This window comes from Ambystoma mexicanum, chromosome 4q (assembly GCF_040938575.1).
Source record: "Ambystoma mexicanum isolate Mex_15411 chromosome 4q, UKY_AmexF1_1, whole genome shotgun sequence".
Lineage (NCBI taxonomy): Eukaryota > Metazoa > Chordata > Amphibia > Caudata > Ambystomatidae > Ambystoma > Ambystoma mexicanum.
The window spans coordinates 1,114,613,357-1,114,633,317 of NC_090928.1; the positions used below are offsets into that span (position 1 = coordinate 1,114,613,357).

At 43.8% G+C, this 19,961-nt stretch overlaps 1 protein-coding gene across 1 annotated transcript in view; it reads left to right on the forward strand.

Moving 5' to 3' along the window:
• PARP1 (poly(ADP-ribose) polymerase 1) overlaps positions 1–19,961 on the forward strand; it is a 921,075-nt gene that overhangs the window by 35,112 nt on the left and 866,002 nt on the right. Inside the window, exon 2 of the mRNA XM_069608683.1 lies at positions 10,916–11,078. Coding sequence (XP_069464784.1) covers positions 10,916–11,078 — 163 coding nt within the window. The remainder of the gene's footprint in view (positions 1–10,915; positions 11,079–19,961) is intronic.

Here is a 19,961-nt window from a genome sequence, read left to right on the forward strand (position 1 = left end):
AAAGTTTCATAAATCAAGTCACTAATAACCCTGTGAGAAGAATAAAGCGGGTCGGGAGAGAATTACCCTGGGAATAAGGGAAATGTCTTGTGAACAAAGACAGACTGGTTAAAGCAAAGCTCCAGCATGACTTCTCAGGAATATGAGGTAAGGTGTAGTATCATATAGCTACAGCTGGTATCCATGATTAGGGTTCCAGAATAGAAACGTGAGGGGTGGAATGCAAGTGGCGAGAGCTGACGGTTGAGGAAGGAGAAGGACTCGTAGCTCCGCTGCTCCGTTCATATCCCCCTTTATTCATAGTGTAATAACTAAAAGCCCTCCCGTGTACGTGGTCACGTCACGTGGCGAAGAGGATCCTCCGTCTGCCCGTGCGCTGATAGCAACCGAAGAGGAAGAGAAACGGCACCAAAAAGCAGTCTGAATTAAAAAAAGTGACAGTATTATACTGAAGACGGCAATAAAGGGTACTGTTGCCTTATAATATGAGGGAGGAAGCTCTACATACGGCAGCTGCATCATATAAAGGTGAGACGCAGGCGAATTACCAACGGTGGTTTAAAGACAAGGACCCCAACAAAACGTCCTTTGCGTGCAGCCATCTTGTTCATGAACAGGCGTATGAAGCTTGGTGGGGAGCAGTGTAACGGGTTGCAATAGGCCTGTTGGAAGAAAGGACTATAAGCGTGGCAGTCAGGCACGCGGAAGTCAGGCACGCAGCAAAATATATTGAGGGGCAATCCTCTGCTTCCTCGTCTCGGTTAAAAAAAAAAATGAAAAAAAGTAATTTCTTTCCTTGTCTAGAAATTATACTGGTGAACTGTGTGAAGAACTACACTGCACTGTGGGGATTGTAGGTGCAGAGAAAGAAGACCAATGCTATTGTAGGCAGTAAAAGAATAAGAATAAGCAAGAATAAGTCACACAGCAAGAAAGAGTATAACGACAAGTGAACACAACTATTGAGTTAGGTGGAGCAGGAGGTGCTACAAGAAGCATGTCGATGCATAGTGTTCCACCACCGGCTATGTTCCGACCAGATCTGGGTGAGCCAATTCTACCTTGGAAGAGGTGGTTGAAGTCTTTTGAACATTATGCCAGTGTGGTGTGCGGTGCAAATTACAGTGTGTAGAGGAGGTGCCACACCAAAGTTCGAGAGCAGTTATGGGCTGAAGATGATCCACCTCTAGATGTGGTTTTGTGGATTGCCAAAGAGGTAGAGCACATGGAAAATTGTGTCAGGACATTAGAAGATAAGAGTGAAAGATGGATAGAGTTAATGCTATCCAGATAGCTAGATGATAGAAGGAAAAGTATGAAAGAAAGAACCCTGGAGTGGGGGGGATCTAAAAGGGATCCGGTTCCATGCAAAGTAGCCAAGGATACATTGAGAGACTCTGAAAGAGTCTGAAGTGTTGACAAGAGTGAGAGACTTTCAAAACAAGCTGTAAGCAGCATGAGCTTAAGCAGAGCACCAATCCCAGCTACCAGAGCTCATGAAGGAGATATCCAGAAGTCACCAAAGAAGATTTTCAAAGAATCTTGTACAAGAGGGAGACATTTCCATACAGAGACTATAGGGAACTGAGAGATTCAGAGGAAGTAAGACCTTCTCTTGGCCAAATTTAAGTTGGTTAAACGAGTGGTAGGGTGAAGTAGTTGGGTTTGGACCAAGGACATTTTTACTTTGGGACTTCTTGACTGTCATGATCTCTGCTTCCAAAAGATCAGGACTTGCCCGACTCCCTTGGAAGCAGACCCATAACCCCGGTTCCGAGTGCCAGCCAGTCCCAATTGGGACCTTTTGGACCCTGTCCTGGCGCCAGTGGCACCAGGCTCATAAAGATGCCCAGTCCCAGCGCTGGAAGCGCCGGGCTCATAATGCTTGGGTGGACTTACCTGCAGCAGACCATGCTGCTTACTTACCTGCCAGTTGAACTCCTGATCCTCTTCTGTTTGGGACTACTTTTCCTGTTGGGTGGGGCAGGAGCCACTCCCTAGGTTCAGAACACTGGAACTCTTTTCTTACCTAGGCGTGGCTGTGGAAGGAGGTACCTAAGCACTACAGGAGGCTATTTAAACCACACCCGATGGATGAATCTTGCTTTGCGTTATTCTGCATTCTCTGCAGCAGAACGCTCATCGTGTCTTCTGCTTCTGATCCTGGGCCTAAGGGAACAAAGGCTTACCATCCTGGAATCCAGTCTTCAGCAGCACCTGTAAAGACAAAGAAAGAACAGGTTAGCACTACGGTCTTCAGTGGCAGCGCATCTCTTACCTGGTCCATCGGCTGTCACCAACGCCTTGCGCTGCATTCCGGCATCTGAAAGACAAAGGCTTACCTACTCTTCGCATGCTCCGGAGGTCTTCGCACTGCATTCCGGCATCTGAAAGACAAAAGCTTACCAGCTCTTTGCACGCTCCGGAGGCCTTCGGCGCTGCATCCCGCATCTGAAAGACAAAAGAAGGTGCGTTTAAAGACATTTGGGCAACTTTATTACTCACGTGCCATTACTCCTTCCCACGCCGAATCCAGTGGGTATTCCAGCACCCTTCAGCTTCTCTAAAGCTCCGAACTTGTACCTTCAAGATAAAAGGGACAGTTAGTGCGCATCGTGAAGCAGGCTACAAGCGCTTACTTACGTGCTTCCAGGCGCTTCTATTCCTCACGCGGGTTCGATCCTCAACTCTCATCAGCCCGCCATCCGCCATCGCCGGAACCCTGCAAAACAAGAGATATCATTACAAAAGACTTTTAAGACATTTGAAGTGCCCAGAACTTACCGTTCGTGCAGTTAACGACGGACAGCAGTCCTCTGAGGTCAAGAGGCCTGCACCCTTATCCAGTGAAGAAACTGGTTACGGCACCCTGCCCCGAGGCAGATGGAGAGCTCGGCGTTCACTTACCTAAGGTGAGGGCGTTAACCTTTGGGGTTCTACAGGAGAAGAGAAAGGGAAGAGGAGAGAGGCACCCAATAACCCCAGTTCATTAATCCCATATTTTCTATCTGCAGACATCTTACTCTTCGAGTCAGACATACAGTGCACAGAGGTCCAGCCCAAAGAGCCAACCGTGTGTTACACATCACCTTTGAAGATACGGCATTCACCCAGTCAAGACCGGCGCCTCTGCGGGAATCAGGTGATCGTTACATTGACAGACAAGCACCCTTAGTTCCTCTCTTCATATAATTTCATTAAATGGAGTTCATAATGTCCTTAATGAGTCCGACGACTCCTTCCGACCCGCCACACCAGTCTACTGACCACAAACCGAGATTTTCATATCTGAACACAGGTAACGGGTACTTCCGACCTGCATCCTTCAACAATACAGGTTTCAGCTTCCTTCCTGCTGTCCATCGGACACACCCTGCCATCCTTTTTTACAAAGCCATGCACAGCAAGGCCAACATTATTGCCAGAATTGTGTTACAGTACGACCACGTTTGAGTAGGGTATGTAGGCCATAATCCATTCTTCCCACACTTCTTTATCACACCCATAATATAATAATCATTAATCGGCTAAGGAATGCACCTAAACTAGCAAACTATCATGGAATCGGCACATACTGTCATGTATGGTGTGTTGGTGAACTGGAGCCCATCTGATGTACTAGTTCACTGTCCATTAACTTCAGCAATCTGCCTTCCGAACTCTGTGAAATGCAGACCACTGTTTATTTCCCCGTCTTCTGCAGTAACGTTAAGACCCGACTCTTCTCTCCTGGCATCTAAGCAGAATAGCTGGCATGCCATCTGATTCTGGCAGTTAGGCATACAGCCAGGATGAGTGTATTGATGGAGTACTTCCTGAAGGGCGAGAACCCCCTGAAAGTATTGGCTGTTGCTGCTTTTGTGAATGTCCTATTAACGTTAAAGGAGTGGAAGATTTTAAATCTTAAACTGAAGTGGCCAATCTGTAGATCTCTTGGGGTCCTGTGCAGACTATGCCATTTAGGAAAAGTGTATTTTTAAGTGATCCGTCAGGTTATGACAGTCAGAAGAGCAGACTGGAGTGATACTTTTGAATATATTTGCCAGGGGGTCTGCAGGCTATAGTATGGCAGGTATTGTAAAAATTATACCAGCAATGCTTTGTACCGGCCATTCTTTATGGCTTAGATGCCATGGCAATGCAGGACCTGAATTGATTAAATATACTTGAGCGCCATTATTGGCGCTCGGTATTGGGCCCCTTGTGTCCTATGTAATATCTCCGTCTGGAACTAGGTCTGATCTCATTGAGGGGTATGGCCCTGTGCGCCCGGGGAGTGTTTTACCTAAAAGCATGTGCCTCCCGAGTTTGTAAATTACTTGCTTCTGCGGGTCGTAATTATGACTCTGAGAAGGTCCTGCGAGGCTCTAACTTTAAACCGCTAAATGAGACTTTATTCTTGGAGATTGATTGGCACTTGTACACTTGAAGAAATCCTTCGAACACAAGTTGAATAAATGGGATTGGTATGAAAATTATACCTACTTGTCCAAACTAAAAGGGTATAAGGCAATATCCCATGTTGTGCATAAATACAGGAAGATTCAACGTTAACTGGTACTGTGCCCGACCCCTGAAGTAAGGCAATTCATGTTAAGGCTGTGCACCAATCAACTCCACGTATTAGCGGTCACCGGCCCACACCTGGGGCTGGCACTGGAACAAAAGACCTGTCGTATTTGTGGGAGACTAGGTCTCATGGAAATATCTAGGCATGTCCTTACCCTATGTCTTAAACTGGCTTCAGTCTATATGTGCCTGCTTGGCAAACTGGTACATAGATACGAGTCGTTTTGGGATTACTGTCTCAACTCCAACACTATCACGGTTCAGCGTGCCTTATTTAGGTTATGGTCCCATGTTTGGACACTCGTATCTGCCTAGAGTGTAATACTAGACCATACTAATCCCCTGCACGTGTTCCCGTTCTCTGCTTTTATTTTGTCGATGGTTATATGTATTTGAGTCTGGATAGAGCATATACCTGTGAGCCTTTTTATATGGTTTATTTGATTTGTTTTATATGTTTATATATGCTTATGTTTATCTGGTGATATGTTAATATCATGTAATATTGTATTTTATTGTACTCATTTATGTTTGTGTAAAGACCGCATTTCGGTCTATCACAATAAAATTATTACATTTTATTTGCCTGTACTTTCGTTAGGGTTTTATTTTATTTTGTTTTTTTTTTTACAGGGTGTTGTAGGATGGTCCTATTAAGTGCTCCAGACAAGCTTTAGAAGTGGTAGTATTTTACTACCCTTAAGTTGGGAGTAAAATGATTTCTTGGGAATAATAATCTAAATCCGTTTCCCAATGGCAGTAATTTAAAAGTAAAATGCTTTAAAAGGAATGCTTAAATGGTTTTTTTACCTAGTTTTCGTGTATATTAAGATACATGTTTACTTACCAACAGGAATTCATGATGGTAATTTTTTCATCCTGTTCTACATGCAATACTGGTCCAAACATATTCATGGAGCTGTTTGGGTGAAAGTAGGGACACAGTGTCTGTTTACTTTAATTTTATGTGGTGCTTTATTGCCACAACAGCCAAACTAAAGTTGTTTTTTTTTTGTTTTTTTGTTTTTTTTTTAAAGCTGCTCAAACATTTTCACTACGTTTATTCCCATTCACTTCCAAGCGCTGGGGACTTGCACTCTTGTGGCTCCTCGTAAATTGCAAACAAAAAGCGCTCTCCAAGGTTGCTTTTTTTGACTAGTTAAGAAATTCCAGATTTATTTAGGGGCCACAGTTGATAAAAAGGATAAAAACGGCTTGCTTGTTCATTATATATTGTAGTGATAAGAATGTTATAGATATCTTACTAAGCTTAAACATATTAGCAAAACCGAGAATAACCATATAAATGTACTTTCTGTTGGATTATCATTCCGAGGTGGACAGTCTTGTACAGTCCTGTGGGACTCTTTCAAAATACCCCTATAAGGAAGAAGGAGACAAATGGCATGAGTCAGGATTCCTTTCTGCTTTGTATAAATTCAAAGATACTTGGGACCGTAAGAATGACGTGAACATTAAACAAAGCATACTAATTCAGGCACCCTCAGTACTTGGATGTTAGGGTAACATTGCCGATGCATCAGTCACTCCGTTGGGACCCCAGGGGATGAGGTTTCCTTTCCTATCAGTAGGAGTTTGGGTGTCGGAGTAAGTATGGCTGTGCAAATGCCCAGTACCACTGTTAAGAGTTCCTTAGGGAATTTAATTCCTATATATAATATATAGGATGTGTGCTTGTCTATTGCCCAGCACGTCCCTATTGAACTACCTACCTACAAATAGCAGGATACCTAACTCTTGGTGAAATCTTCAAGGGTATCCTTGTGCATTGATCTTTGACCTATCCACACGCTCTGCCTCCGCCCTCCTATCCCTTTTCACCATGTGCCTATCCAATCTTCTACTCTGTCCTCTACCTCTTTCTCAGGGTCTCCGTTTACCCCCTGCACTCTCACCCCTCCCCCCTCAATTACTTTCTGCTGTTTCATCATTCTTGGCCTCTACTTCCCCTCTAAACGGTACCTTGACTGCTTCTCTCTCCCACACCCTAGCCACTCTAAAATAATCTTTCCCTTCCTTCATACCTCAGCCACACTTCATTTGCACCTCCACTGACCTCAGCCTGGGCTTCTGGAATGCCTAATCTATCTGCAGAAAATACATTGTTCATCGCTAACAACTTCAACTCCTGCTAAACTCTGCACTGCCCATCTCTCTGAAACCTGACGTTGCTTCCTTTCCATGCAACCCCAATCGTCTCCTCTTCTCAGACTAGGCCTACCACTCTAATCCTTCACAGCCAACGGCCCCCTGATCTAGATGGGTGAACGTAACCTCTATATCGTAGGAATGGCTCCTGATTTACTATTTGAGTCCACTCACTGTGAACCTCCATACCCACATGACTCGCACATTGGGAACTCCCTTGATCCTTTATTGATATCCTCCACTTCCCTGTCTATTAATCAATCTCTCTTAATATTCACTCAATTGCTTAACCATCTTGGTACCTGCCCCACTTGCACTTCACACCTCCCATATACTCTTCTATTACAAAGGAAGTTCGAATTTTGCCCCATAGACAAAACCCACTCCTTCTTTCCTTGCTTCCTTAAAGGAATCCCTCCAGATGCTTTGCTCTGCCCTGGATTCTGCAGAGTCATCCTGCTACACAAACCTAATCTCTTCATACCTCAGACTTTACAAGGCACTCTAGGCATGCTCACCCCCCCCTCCTCAACCACAGCCCTGCTCTACCATTTTCTCTGCTGATAATGTTGCTTACTAGCACTAAAACCGCCAACATTCAACCAGCTTGTATGCTTCCTCTTTTTTTCTCAACCATACCAATTCCTTCCATTCTCTGATCCCAACTCCACCATCACCGCTTTGGCTGAATTAGCACCCAGCTTCTGGCACTTGAACTTCTACAAGATCCCCTTTGTACCTCAGACTGCTGTCATCTATTATCTGTCTGTCCTGTGAGGTCTTCACAGCCTGCTATAAGGTGGTCACTGTCATACCCCTCTTTAAAAACCTACCATGGACCTGCTGACTATCGACCTGTTGGCCTCCATCATTATTCCTCCATCTTAGATAGTGAATTCTTCAAATGCATCATAAGCTACATGGAAACACATGGACTTTGTGACCAGGCTGGGACCCCCAGTGATATCTCAAGGGAAATGGTGCTCGCTTCCTCTCACTTTCTTACTGCTGTGAATCACTCCTCTTTCCTGAACTGCATGGTGCCTTTGACACTCAAATCGCCTCTGTTTCCTGGGCTCTGTCTGGATTGCGGTCTACAGATCTGGTTTCTTCTTTTATATCTTCTGGAATTATGAAACTGCCTCTGCCACCCCTCTACCAGTTACAGCCCCTCAAGTGTCTGCTTGTCCATGATCATCTCCGATTCATACACTGCACTTTGTCCCATGACAAGCTTGTCTCCTCCTTTTGGTTTCTCTTCGCTGATGACCCACACATCTTTTTCTCCTTTCCATACTTCACAGCAGAGCTTTCCTCCTGCATCACCGACTGGCTGACCACCGTAATGCACCATTGGGTTTTGCTACGTTTTTTTTGTTTTTGCTTTTTTTACTTTTTTTTTCTTCAGATTTACATAATACAAAATAGATAAAAACCTAATAGATCACTTTGAAATATAACAAATCAAACGAGACTAGACCATAAGAACTATGCACAACACCCTTAATATTAACTATAATAACGCCTTTTCCCAGACCTCTACCTCCCCCCCCCCACCTTTCTCCCTCCAGGTCCACACAAAACATGAAACTAGTACATCAATAGAAACTTCCCCCAAATCTTCTCAAATAATGAGTTTCCCTTCTCTTCTTTATATCACTCTTTCCATCTCTGCCAAATTATGCATTTCTGTTAACCAAACCTGTTTCCAGGTGTATAGCAGACTTCCAACTGGGTAGAATTAATTTCTTTCCCATCATAGCCCCCCTGAATAACCATTTTCTCAGGCATACCGTTGGCTCTTCCAATAAGTCATCACTCCCCAGGACCAAAGTTTTAAAATCAAAATCGGTCTCATCTAGGACCCTCTCGCAGACTGCACCAAATTCCAGCCAATATCCTCTCACCTTTACACAATCGCACATCATATGCTCAAGGGTACCGGATTCATGCACACATGCCCAGCTATCAGTTATCCCCATACCTCTCTCCCACAATCGTTCAGGGGTCCAGAAGATCGGATTCAAAATCTTAATCTGATGCGATCTCTCACCTAGCCCCTGCGAACAGTCTACCATTCTCACACATTCTTGACCACAGCTCATTCGCTATATCACATCCAATACTCCGACTTCATTCTTCCCTCAGGGAGTCATTGCCTTTGTATGCTGCCACAATCAAACCATAAAGACTGCTGTCTAAGCCCCCCACAAGAACAGGTCCAGATTCAACCGAGTCCCAAAATCAATCTCACCAACAGCCCTCCTGAGTTTACGATAATCTGAGATATGATATGATATGTTATTTGTAACACGCCTATACACAAGTGTTTCAAGGCGCGACGAGGCAGGGGGAGGGAATAAGGGAAGACAGACAACGATCCTACTAGGCCAAGTGTCATTCAGATCGGCCAAGTGTCATTCAGATCGCACAAGTGCAAGGGTAGAGGAGAAGGGAACAGTGCAAGGGAAAGGGAGAGGGGAAAGTGCAGTACAGGGGAAGTAGAATAACGATAAATAATAAGGGCCAACTGGTGGCAAGTGCAAGGTAAGTGCAGACAAGTGCTGGCAAGGGGGGGACTGTAGGGATACAGAGACAGTCCCGCAGTGCAAGGGGAGATTGGCTGGGCCAAGATCGGTGAGAGTGGCCCAGCTGCAGATTCAGTGCAATTTCAGTCAGGAATTTAGCAGGGGAGAGGAGATATTTTGAAACCAGTAATACTAAATTGTTCCTGAATTTCCCTGGCAGTCGTCCATTTCCCATTCCTAAAAAGATCACCATTCCACCTAACACGACCTAGAAACCATTCAGGCCAGAATATAAATCTTCCTTCTAGTTTAATACTTGGATGCATCCATAATGATGTACTGGGATCTTTAAACGCATCTATTTTCAAAAATTCACTCAGTTTTTTCCAAGAACTCTTCAAGCAAGCAGTCGAGGGATCTTTCACACAGCCGGACCTGGATATTGAGGTTAAAATTGCCCTGGGTAGCAGTGGTCCATTGCAGCTAGTTTCGGCCATCACCCACTCATCCGGATCGGCAGCAAAGAAAGCAACAATAAAGTGTGAAAGGAACGCAAGGTGGTAGGTCCTAGAATTAGGTACTCTCAGCCCACATGTAGCCAATTTCCATAGCTTTTAATCTGGGTGGTTTTTGGTCCCAAAGGAAGTTTTTTGTATTGGCCTCAATGCTCAGCTACGTTGCTTGATGCTGCCCCAAACGGATCCACCTTCTGGTTTATAATGCCTCACTGCTCCTTTAACCCTCCACTGCATCTACTCCAACTGCGTTCTTTGACAGTGACCTGAAACCCCAGTTTTACCATTACTCACGTTTTTGTTTTGTTAGTATTTTCCTCTCTACCCTTGTCAACAGTAGGCTAGATTACTGCTGCAGTCTCCTAATGGGCCACCTCTTCTCCTTTACCTGACTGGACAACACACTTAACGTTGCTGCCCATACAACTTCTCCCAATCTTTCCCACCTCTGTACAATGCCTCACTATGCAGGGGACTGTCAATGTGCAAACATGCCCTCTTTAAAATCTTGTGTACATATAGATTCAGGGGGGAGCTCACCCCCTAATGAATTGACATTCTCTTATTACTCGACCGCTCAACCAGATCTTTCAAGCCCTCCCGCTATGTTGCCTATGTACCATCTTGGTCCCTCGCCCTTTCTCTGCTCCCTATACATACCCTTCCCCACTGTACTAGGCTTATATAGAGCCCTCCTTTTACCTTGAAGGATCACTGTGAAGGTGCCTGTTGTAATCGCCCCGACTATTGCATGGTCCGTCATAATTTCCTACGACGTGTAAATTGATAAGTTTAGCATATGTACATTCTCCAAATGTTTATGGTGTAATGTGCTCATGTGTAATCGTTGTCAGTGCCACCACCACTTGTTGTCCCAAGGCCCCCCTACTGCAATTGTTTGCGCTATCTGTTCTTGCATTTCTTTTCACTTTTGAAAAGCATCTGCTCCTTGGTATTCACCAGTCAGCCATACATGCCTATGTACATGGTTTCTTGTCCAAGCTTTTCTCCCAATTCTAATAAATGTAAATGTATGCTTTAGTTATGCCTCCAACCATGTTTTCCCTGTAAAAATTCCCTTTTTGATTTTGATGTGCTTGACTAAAGTAATCCCCTTGCTTTTTCTTCCTTCAGTCGCCCATGTTTGATGGCAAAGTCCCTCACTGGCATCACTACTCCTGTTTCTGGAAGCGTGCCCGGGTTGTATCCCACGGGGACATAGATGGGTTTCCCGAGCTGCGATGGGAGGATCAGGAGAAGATTAAGAAGGCAATTGCAACTGGAGGAGGCGGAGCAGGTACTGGTACTCCAATTTATCGGTGTACCTATTCTTATTCCGATGTTTATGCTGCCAGTAAATAAAGAGCCATTATTAGGGAGACTTTCATTAAGGCTCTGTTGTCGGGGTCCTCTGGTACTACTAGTGGTTCTTTCAAGCTCACCAGCCTTTCCAAATGGTAATCGTGACAGAGCATCCCAGGTGTAACCCCCAGGAGCTTGAGTCGGGGTGGTTCAAAGATACAGAATACACTTTTCATTAATGCTGCATGAAAGATGGTCCACACACTATTTCCTATTTTATAAAATCGTAATCATTCTAGAAGAAAATGTAGAGAGAAAAACACTCCTAGGTAATTGACTTTGTAAAGCGGAAGGTGCCACAGTTTCAAATACAAGTTCTTTAGAGTAAGTATCTAGTCCCATATACAAAGAGGGAAATACGGGCTATATGGAGGCTTTTCTATTTAGGCAGGCAAGTTCATGTAGAGAAACAGATACTTGTAATGCGAGTAGTTGGTCTTTGGCCAGAAAGACTTAACTTTATGCGAAATGTGCAGCCCTGGAGTTTGTTTGAGGAACCCCTCACGCCCAAGCGCCTCCATGAAGAGGAGGAGGGCTAAAGATTGATTAAAACTACTTGGATGAGGAGAGAAATATCCTGAGACCGAAAAAGCAGTCTGCTGCAACTGTTCAGCAATTTCCAGATGCAGTTGCTTTGCATGCTGTTCTGTGACCATAAAGGGATCCATCAACTAGTAACCAGGGCAGGAGGGATCCCAAGACTCTTGGGAAAAGTGAATATTCTTGATCCAGTGTTCCCCGGGTCTGGGGGTAAAAGCAGCTGAAGTGCAAACTAGGTGTGGTTGCCATTTGTCAGTGATGCTGGGGTTCCCAAGTAGTCATTGAGATTTGGCTTCTGAGGCTGAGGGCATGAAGAGTAGGCCCAAGGAAGGGGAGCCAGCCATGGAAGGAGGACCAAGAAGTCTTGTTTGGCTGTGTGGTTTCTGAAATCTATGCAGCACATGCATCTGAAGGGTCCCAGGTGAAGAAGATGAAACCAGAGAGAATGTTATGTTATGGCAGAGTCTGGACGTTTTAGGTAGATGATGCCTTGGAGCAGGAACTGTGATCCATTTGTCCTCACAGGATCAGGGGAAAGGAGCACTGCTGTGGGTTCCTTCTGGTTGTCCTGGAGCGGCAGAACTTCACAGTCAGGTTCTTTGGAGCTGGTGCAGAGCTTTGGTCCTTCCTTGAGCTGCAAGTCTTCTCCAGTGCAAGTTCAGCGATCCAGCTGTTGAAGGGCATCTGCTTTTCTCTCTCTACTCGGAAGGCAATGAGTAAAGGCAGCACACAACCATGCAGCAAGCATAGTTTAAACATAGGATTGCCACAGGCAGACCATCTCGCGCCTCCCCCAGCGCACTCATGCATTCTGCATAGGTCAGTCGCACAAAGGCATGAATTCATGCTGACCCACCTAGGCATCTGGACATACCTGCCCAAACTGGTTTCATGCTAACTGCAGCCCCCAGTCCTGAGGGACGCATATCTATTGGTCAAAGATGGCCACCTCCTCTTCCATACACAAATGGGGATAAAAGATTGCTGTGTGACCCCTCAGACCTTTGAGGCAAACCAAGATGACCTACATTTTAATGAACGGTGGAGGCAGTCAAAATAGGATCCAGCAAGTAAAATGGATTCCGCTGTATGGAACCATGTTATATAGACAAAAAGGCCACCATAAGCCTATCTTCATGACTCTTGGAGAGAGCGAACACTCTCTGGGAGACGGGGGTAACTTGGGTACTTTTTGGGGGACCACCTCCTTAGAAGTTACAGGGACTAGTAAGGCAGAGCTTACAAATGTCACTGCCCGTTTTTGGATCAAGCCTGTCTGCGACGAAAACAAACTTCAGAACCCAGGAAAGCCAGCAGAAAGTACAGTGGGCTTTCACATGTAAATATTGAGGTTTCTACCCAACAGCTGTTATGTTCCCAAATTGTACTATAGTTTTGCTGTACCTTAAAATGTGTTTAGCTAATGGGAGTGTCATTTTGTTACCCTGTATGCTGCTTCTGATCCACCCATGCATCCCTTTGTTTAATAATGGAAAAAAGTTAAAGCAGTTTGTCATTCGGCTGCGTTCTCATCAGCTGTGGTAGGGGGTGGCGGGAAGGGGTGGGATTTGAGGGATTTGGTAACTGTTCTTTTTCACTTGTTTGGCTATGTCGCTCATTTTATGCTTGGAGCTTGCTCGCCTTTTTATGAACGCCGTAAAACCATTCTTTAAAAGTAAGCGCTCTTTTTGTTAGTAACAGGCTGCATAGGGTGACAGATGCGATGACTGCCTCATAATGTATCCTCTTATGATCAAAAGGATCCTGCCTTAAATCCACCCAAACCGCCCCACCTATCCCTAGCTCACTCTGGGTGTTGAAACATACAGTTGGCAGACATACGTAAGGGCTGTCCGTGCTGTTGTCGCCTCTATAAGCATCAAATGCTGAATAAGCTTGCTGGCATAGACGACACTACTTTGGGAGAACTTTCCACCGCTGGCCAATACTTAATTGCTGCCACTTTTGAGGTCTAATTCGAGATTTTCCTATCTGCTGGAAAGCCCAATTATGATGCGGTAAAAGCAACAGAGTGCTGAAAAGAAACAAAATGAGACGTGCAGGTGCAGTGGTGGATCAACCATTTGGTAAGTAGTTTTATTGTTCCTTTCCCTCATTGGGTCCGCCCCTTGACGAGTGGTTCATCCTGGAGGTAGAAACGTGGTTTGTATTGACGCCCAAGAAGCTGCTTGCTGGAGCGGAGCAAAAGGAGAGAGGTGGGCACGAATGCTGTGGCTGGAACTCTAAATTTGATTGCTAATCAGGGGGCCTGAGCACTGCAGGGTGGTGCTGTGGTTCTTGTGCTCTGGGACTGTGGCGCTTGGCTCCACGTAAACTTCTGATTTTAACATTGCTTTGGCCAACCCACTACATCTTTCTTGGGAAGTTTGTCTATAAACGCAAGGGTCAACTGGGATCTGCCGCTCAGTCTCTTCTCAATCGTCGTCTTCAGATCTCTTCTAGTTCCAGTGGTAGACATGTTTCCAGCATCCACCTCCTTCCTTCTTATATCCATAAATGAGACTTTGGGTTAGCCCATTCCTCCAATAAGGAACTTTCAAACATTCATACTGGTTGGTGGCTGTCCATTAGTGAACAGCCAGAATCTGCCCAACAAACAGCCATACCTCTGTAGGAATGTGTATTAAGGGCAGTCCGCCCGCTTACGCATTTCCTGCCAACTGCAGGCTATATGCAGGATAGCCACCAAAGGCCATCCCATCTTGACTTGCACTCAAAATGGCTTCACCTTGTGTTTTATGTCCCTCTTCTGGCTGCAAAAAAGCAGCACATGATGTTGCAGCTGCAAAAAACCAACTGGCACCTGCCAAGTCAAGGAAAGCAGGATGTCTTCTGACAAAATAATGGGGCACAGTGTCCCCACGGCACTCCGGGCAAGATTGCTTGTGCTGCACTGGAAAATGACACATCATAAAAATGTGGTGACATCCGCTGCTCTACTGGCAGTTGTTAAGAACGATTTCTTTCAGGCAACTTCTTTGAAAATCCACCCGCTCCCCGCAAGCGTTACCTTACGTTTTTGACTCTGTCCTGACCTTTTGTAGAGAGGTGAAGCCTTCAGCTTCAACGCACTGGCCTTTTGCTCATTTTGTAATGGGGAAACTGATTAGTCCTTTAGACTATCAGTACTGGGAAACTGTTTTCCCTTTTTGTCTTTTTACTTTTTACCCGTTTTGGTAACTTTTGTAACATTGCACACAACATCTTTCAGTGCAGTGCAATGTGGTTTCACCCTATAGCCTTTTAACTATGGGATTTTTGGTTACTTTTAAATGTGCCTAACCCCCACTAAGCCTTGATCCCTCTCCCACTCCCTCGATTTGGTTCGGCTAACCTCTGAGTTCCCCTGTTCACTATAACTAGGGGGTGTGGTGGGCCCTCCTGATCTCTTCCCACCAGGCCAGATTTCAGAAATCCAGCTCTACAGCAGTCTTGAACAATTGTCCTTCCCAAGGGTCTGTCAGTCCTATCTGCATCGGTATGCCATCAGTGGAGTCCTCTGCGTTTTTTTTAGTCTTTGGGTCTCACCCCAGCAGAACTGCTCACTGGGGGCTTTTTCGCACTGAGGGAAACTGTCTCCCACCAAACCACCCTATTCAAAATAATGCTTTCCCCAAATATGCGGGAGCAATGGACCATAGCAAGAGAGGCCGAACTAACCAACACCGATTCAGAGACTAGCAATCTTCCTTTCCACAAGAACATCTTTAAAATAATGGGTTCAAATGGTGCATTTTACTGCACACTTTATTGCAAATTTTGGTTAAAAGCTACACAGTGTGCACTTGCTTTTGTTGAGTAACCCATGAAATAAATCCAATAGATGCAAGACACGGACAGTGCACTGGAGCATGTTCCAACATTATTCCTTTGCCCACAGTATATATGCCAGCATAAAAACATTTTCATGTTGACTGCGCCCATATAGTTCCATGCTGACTTCACCAGTAGCTACCAGCATTCTCATGTCAGAAGATTCTCCTGTGTGATTAGCACACAATGCCAGTAATGATACTACTTACTGGCTGTCAATGTATGCCAATAGCCTCATGTCAGAACTTAACCACTGCTGGCTTTGCCAGTGAAAACACAATGCCACAATCGAGACTGTCAGCACCAACATAGATAGTCTTGCAACATAAGAACACTAATCATACTTGCTTTTAGACTTGATGCCAGCAAAAACGTGCCATGCCACATCTGAAAAGTTTATTCAGAAGTCCTACACCATAGTTGGCGTGTCTAGCCACGTAATAACACTTACCATTCTTGCTTTACTCTTCATGCCCATTAAAGCATGCCATGCTGCAGAATCATTTGTTAATCCAGACTGGTCCAGCATCCTCGGCCAGTCCTGCCACATAACAAAATGGGCATCAAGAGTAAAGCAAACGTGTTCTTGCATGGCAAGACTGGCCTACTTTAGTTGGCCAGTGTGTATGTATTTTGCTACTGTGGCATGGCGCCGTTTTAATGGACATCGTGATTCATGCTGCTTTACTCGTGAGGCCCTACACACGGGCCCACCAAGGTAGGCCTGTAATGCCATGTAATAAAAGACTGGCCCATGTTGTGGGTTAGTCTGGAAAAATGTATTTGAGGTTGAGGAGTGTAATCCATTTCTCAATGTGGGACAAGCAGTGCTTTAGGTTGTCTTTCGTTGTCTGAGGACTCGGAGGCATAGTTGTGTCAATCAGCATATCATCTTGAATAATGTAGACTGGATTGACCCCCGAGAGAACTCTGCAGGAGACTGGGACAGGTACAGATGGATGTGTTTGAGATACCACACATTTCGCGCTTGGGGTCAGATCAGAATACAATAATCTTCAAACAATACCATGAAGACCCATCCGAGCATTTAGGACAGAAAGCAAAACCTCGGTATAGAATGCTGCTGAAAGTTGAAGTAAAAGGAATAGGCAGGCATTTCTGTCATCTGTAATCTTTAAATATGTCATCCATTAGTGTAGCCGTTCCGTGCTGTGAAACTGTCGAAAAACCTGATTGGTATGGATGAAACCAAAGATCTGAATTCCTATGTTCGCTCAGTTGATTCAAAACTACTTTTTAGAGAATTTTGACCGAGTAATTTGTCTCAGATTAGAGTAGTCCTCAAAATCTAGCGTTACTTTTTAGTAAGGGTATAATAAGACCAGTTTTCAAATGGTACCCGAAAGTGCCTTGGGTAAGGGAAGAGTGAATAGTCATTAACGGAGCGGTTTGTGAAGAAATGTGTTCTGAAGTCTGGCAGGGATCAGGTCATCGGGATAAAATGTGGGTTTGATAGAGACTTATAGAGAATAAATCCTCTGATGAAGGAAGTCTAAAAGAGTTCCATGATTGTATTGGCAGGGAAAGAAATAATGGGTTGTCAGTCGGTACTGTTTTCTCAAAAAGTTGGTTGTGGATCAAATGTATTTTTGAAACAAAAAGAAATCCTACAATGGTGCACAGTTGCAAATACCGTGTGAGGGTCTAAACCAGCTTTCATAATAGATGTAGTATAAAAACTTGATTTAGCTGTGACAATTCTCAGTTTCTGAGATTGATGAGCAGGGCAACTTTGTTTAAGAGACTCTTCTGCGTGTGTAGTAGTTTATGCACACACACCCCACACACCAGCAGCAATGGGAACAAAACATTTTTCTCGTTTTCTTTGTTTCAGCCGAATCTAAAAAAAAAATCACCTTTCAACATTATCATATAAAATACTTATTAAAACACAATATATCTTGTTCAATAAAACAGCTTCAACTAATTAAAAATACATATAAAAAATAAAAATTCGGAATACATGAAAAAGGAAACCTAAGAGTAAAAAATACGACTCTACAAGATACTCTGCTTGCTATTATGGCCAATGTCTTGGTTGGATCAATCACTGCCTCATTTCTTGTATTCATATTTCTGCAACTATTTCATCTTCCAGTTTTTAATTCTCGTAAAAAAATGTACAGTTGCATATCTGAGTGTTTTGGAATCTATATGAAAAATATACATCCATAATATTTGCACATCTACATTAGCCAAGTGTCCTAGCACTTCATTAACATACTTAATTCAGAGTGTTAATAGTTTTCCACATTCTATAATTACATGTTCCAGAGTTTCTATTCTACTTTCACAATATCGACACATTTGATTAGATTGTTGTAAGTGGTACCATCTTGTCATCATTTCTCTTGTTTTCCATAGATTAAGTCGTAGGCGCTGGAGTCCGGCTCGATGCTGGGTGTTAGGATTTTTCATTAAGTAAGGTTTTGAAGTTCTAGAACATCTAATAGCAAATGGATTTTTCTTAAAAACCGTATATTTAAAAACTTGACCTCTAGTCTGAATCCAATCACTTTCACATAACATTTTTTTAAGCTCTTTCTGGGTTTTGTATGAGTAATGTTTCAGTAATATCCGCCTCGAGCAAAAACTCCTGAGCCCTCAACTTCCAATTTTGTATGAATTTGTCATCAGAATGTTTCACATAATTCGACAATATTGCCATTAGACCATTTTTTTAGAGCCCCTACAGTTGCACAGTTTCCACTTATAATACTAGGCCTAATTTGTGCCTCACCATGGCTATAGGCACAGAAGATGGTAACTTTAATAGGACTCTCCAAAATTTGCCTTACATTAGGATCAAAAAGTTGCTTGTTTTTCCTCTTTGTTTCCGAGTCATATATAATAATATTGGAGAAACTTTGTTTATAAAATATGAAAAGTGGATGAATAGAAAATATGTGATGTGTAAGAATTTTACAAGAAAACTACAAACAAGGAGGGAGAGAAACAAATAGCCATGTTTTTAATCAAGAAATAAACATCGCATCGTCCCAGATGCGCTGGCGTCAGTGCTCCAGATAAGATTTTGAAGTGGGAACATTTTACTCACTATTTTTTTTTTTAAAGTTGGGAGTGAAATGATTTCTAAGGGAGTAAAAATGTAAGTCCAATTTTCAATGGGAGTATTTTATAAGCAAGTAAATATTTTTTTTCCAGTTAAAACTGTTTATGAAATAATAATTCCAATATGCCTAGTTATTTATACGAATTAAGATGCATGTTTCATGTTAGGGAGAATTCAAATTTATTTATTTTATTTTTTGGATTTGTAGAGCGCACTGCAGCCCACGGGCATCGAGGCGCTATCAAGGATACTTAAGAAGGCTTGCTTGAGCGTTACAATAAGCGGCTCAAGAATAAAAAAAATATTTGCTTTAGTTGCTAAAATTACAGAGAAACAGTATTTTACATTGCAAGGTGTGAGACATTCAGTGAGGAAGCATATGTCAGCACTTATGTGCTAATTCCCTTCAACCTTAGAGCGACCAAGCTCTTTTGCAGGACTTAAGGACTTTGTAATTTTAACCCTGGAGTGAGTGAGACCTTTTTCTTATTCATGTTTTTTTACCTAATTTAGTTTTGCCGGTTTTCGGAGTCTCGACAAACTCCACATGCATCTTTTTGTATGGTGACACACTGCAGCTTCAGTGCAGTGTCACAGAGAAATCCTTTAGGTTTCTCATAAGGTTTAAATACATTTTTCTTGTGCGAACTACTGTTCCCAAGAATAGTAAAGTGAAATTGACTTTACTTCCCTTTACCCTTTGTAGGTCTAGTACACCCCATTTTATGTGGACTGCTGGGGTTTTACTATAGCCCCTTTTCCTACATTCTCATGTAACATTTTTCATGTTACCTTCATTACTTAAGTGGCTGGTGGCAGTGATTTCATTTTCCTACTATTGTGCTTTCTACCGCAGGCTGAACCCTCAGCTGCAGTATTGCACCCACGGGTGACGTGTCAAAATGGCCCTGGTCTTCTTTTTTCTGCCATTCTGTTTGTGAGGTCTTTCTTGGGTTTAACTCTGTGCGTTGAGGCAGATTTGAACCCTATGTTCGCTTTGCCTTTGGCGGGCTTCAGCCGCTGGCTCCAGCCGCTGGCTCCAATGTGTCTGGCAAGGCTGGATGTGAGGGAGGTTCCCGAAGCTCCCCTGTAATTAGTCTCTAGAAGTGCATGAATGCAACCAGTCCTGATTGGCTGGCTCTCCTTACAGGACAGCATCTCTGCTGTTTGACAGCCTAGGCTGTGCATGAATGGGAGAAACCTGCTTAAAAGGCGAGGGTTGTGGGACTAGAAGTAGTCGACCACTGGGAGGAATACCCAACGAAGAAACCGTGAACAAAGCTTGCTGCATCCTCCTGTACCTTTTTGAATTGCCCGGTTGCAGCTTTGCTGAAACTCCTTTTTCTAATA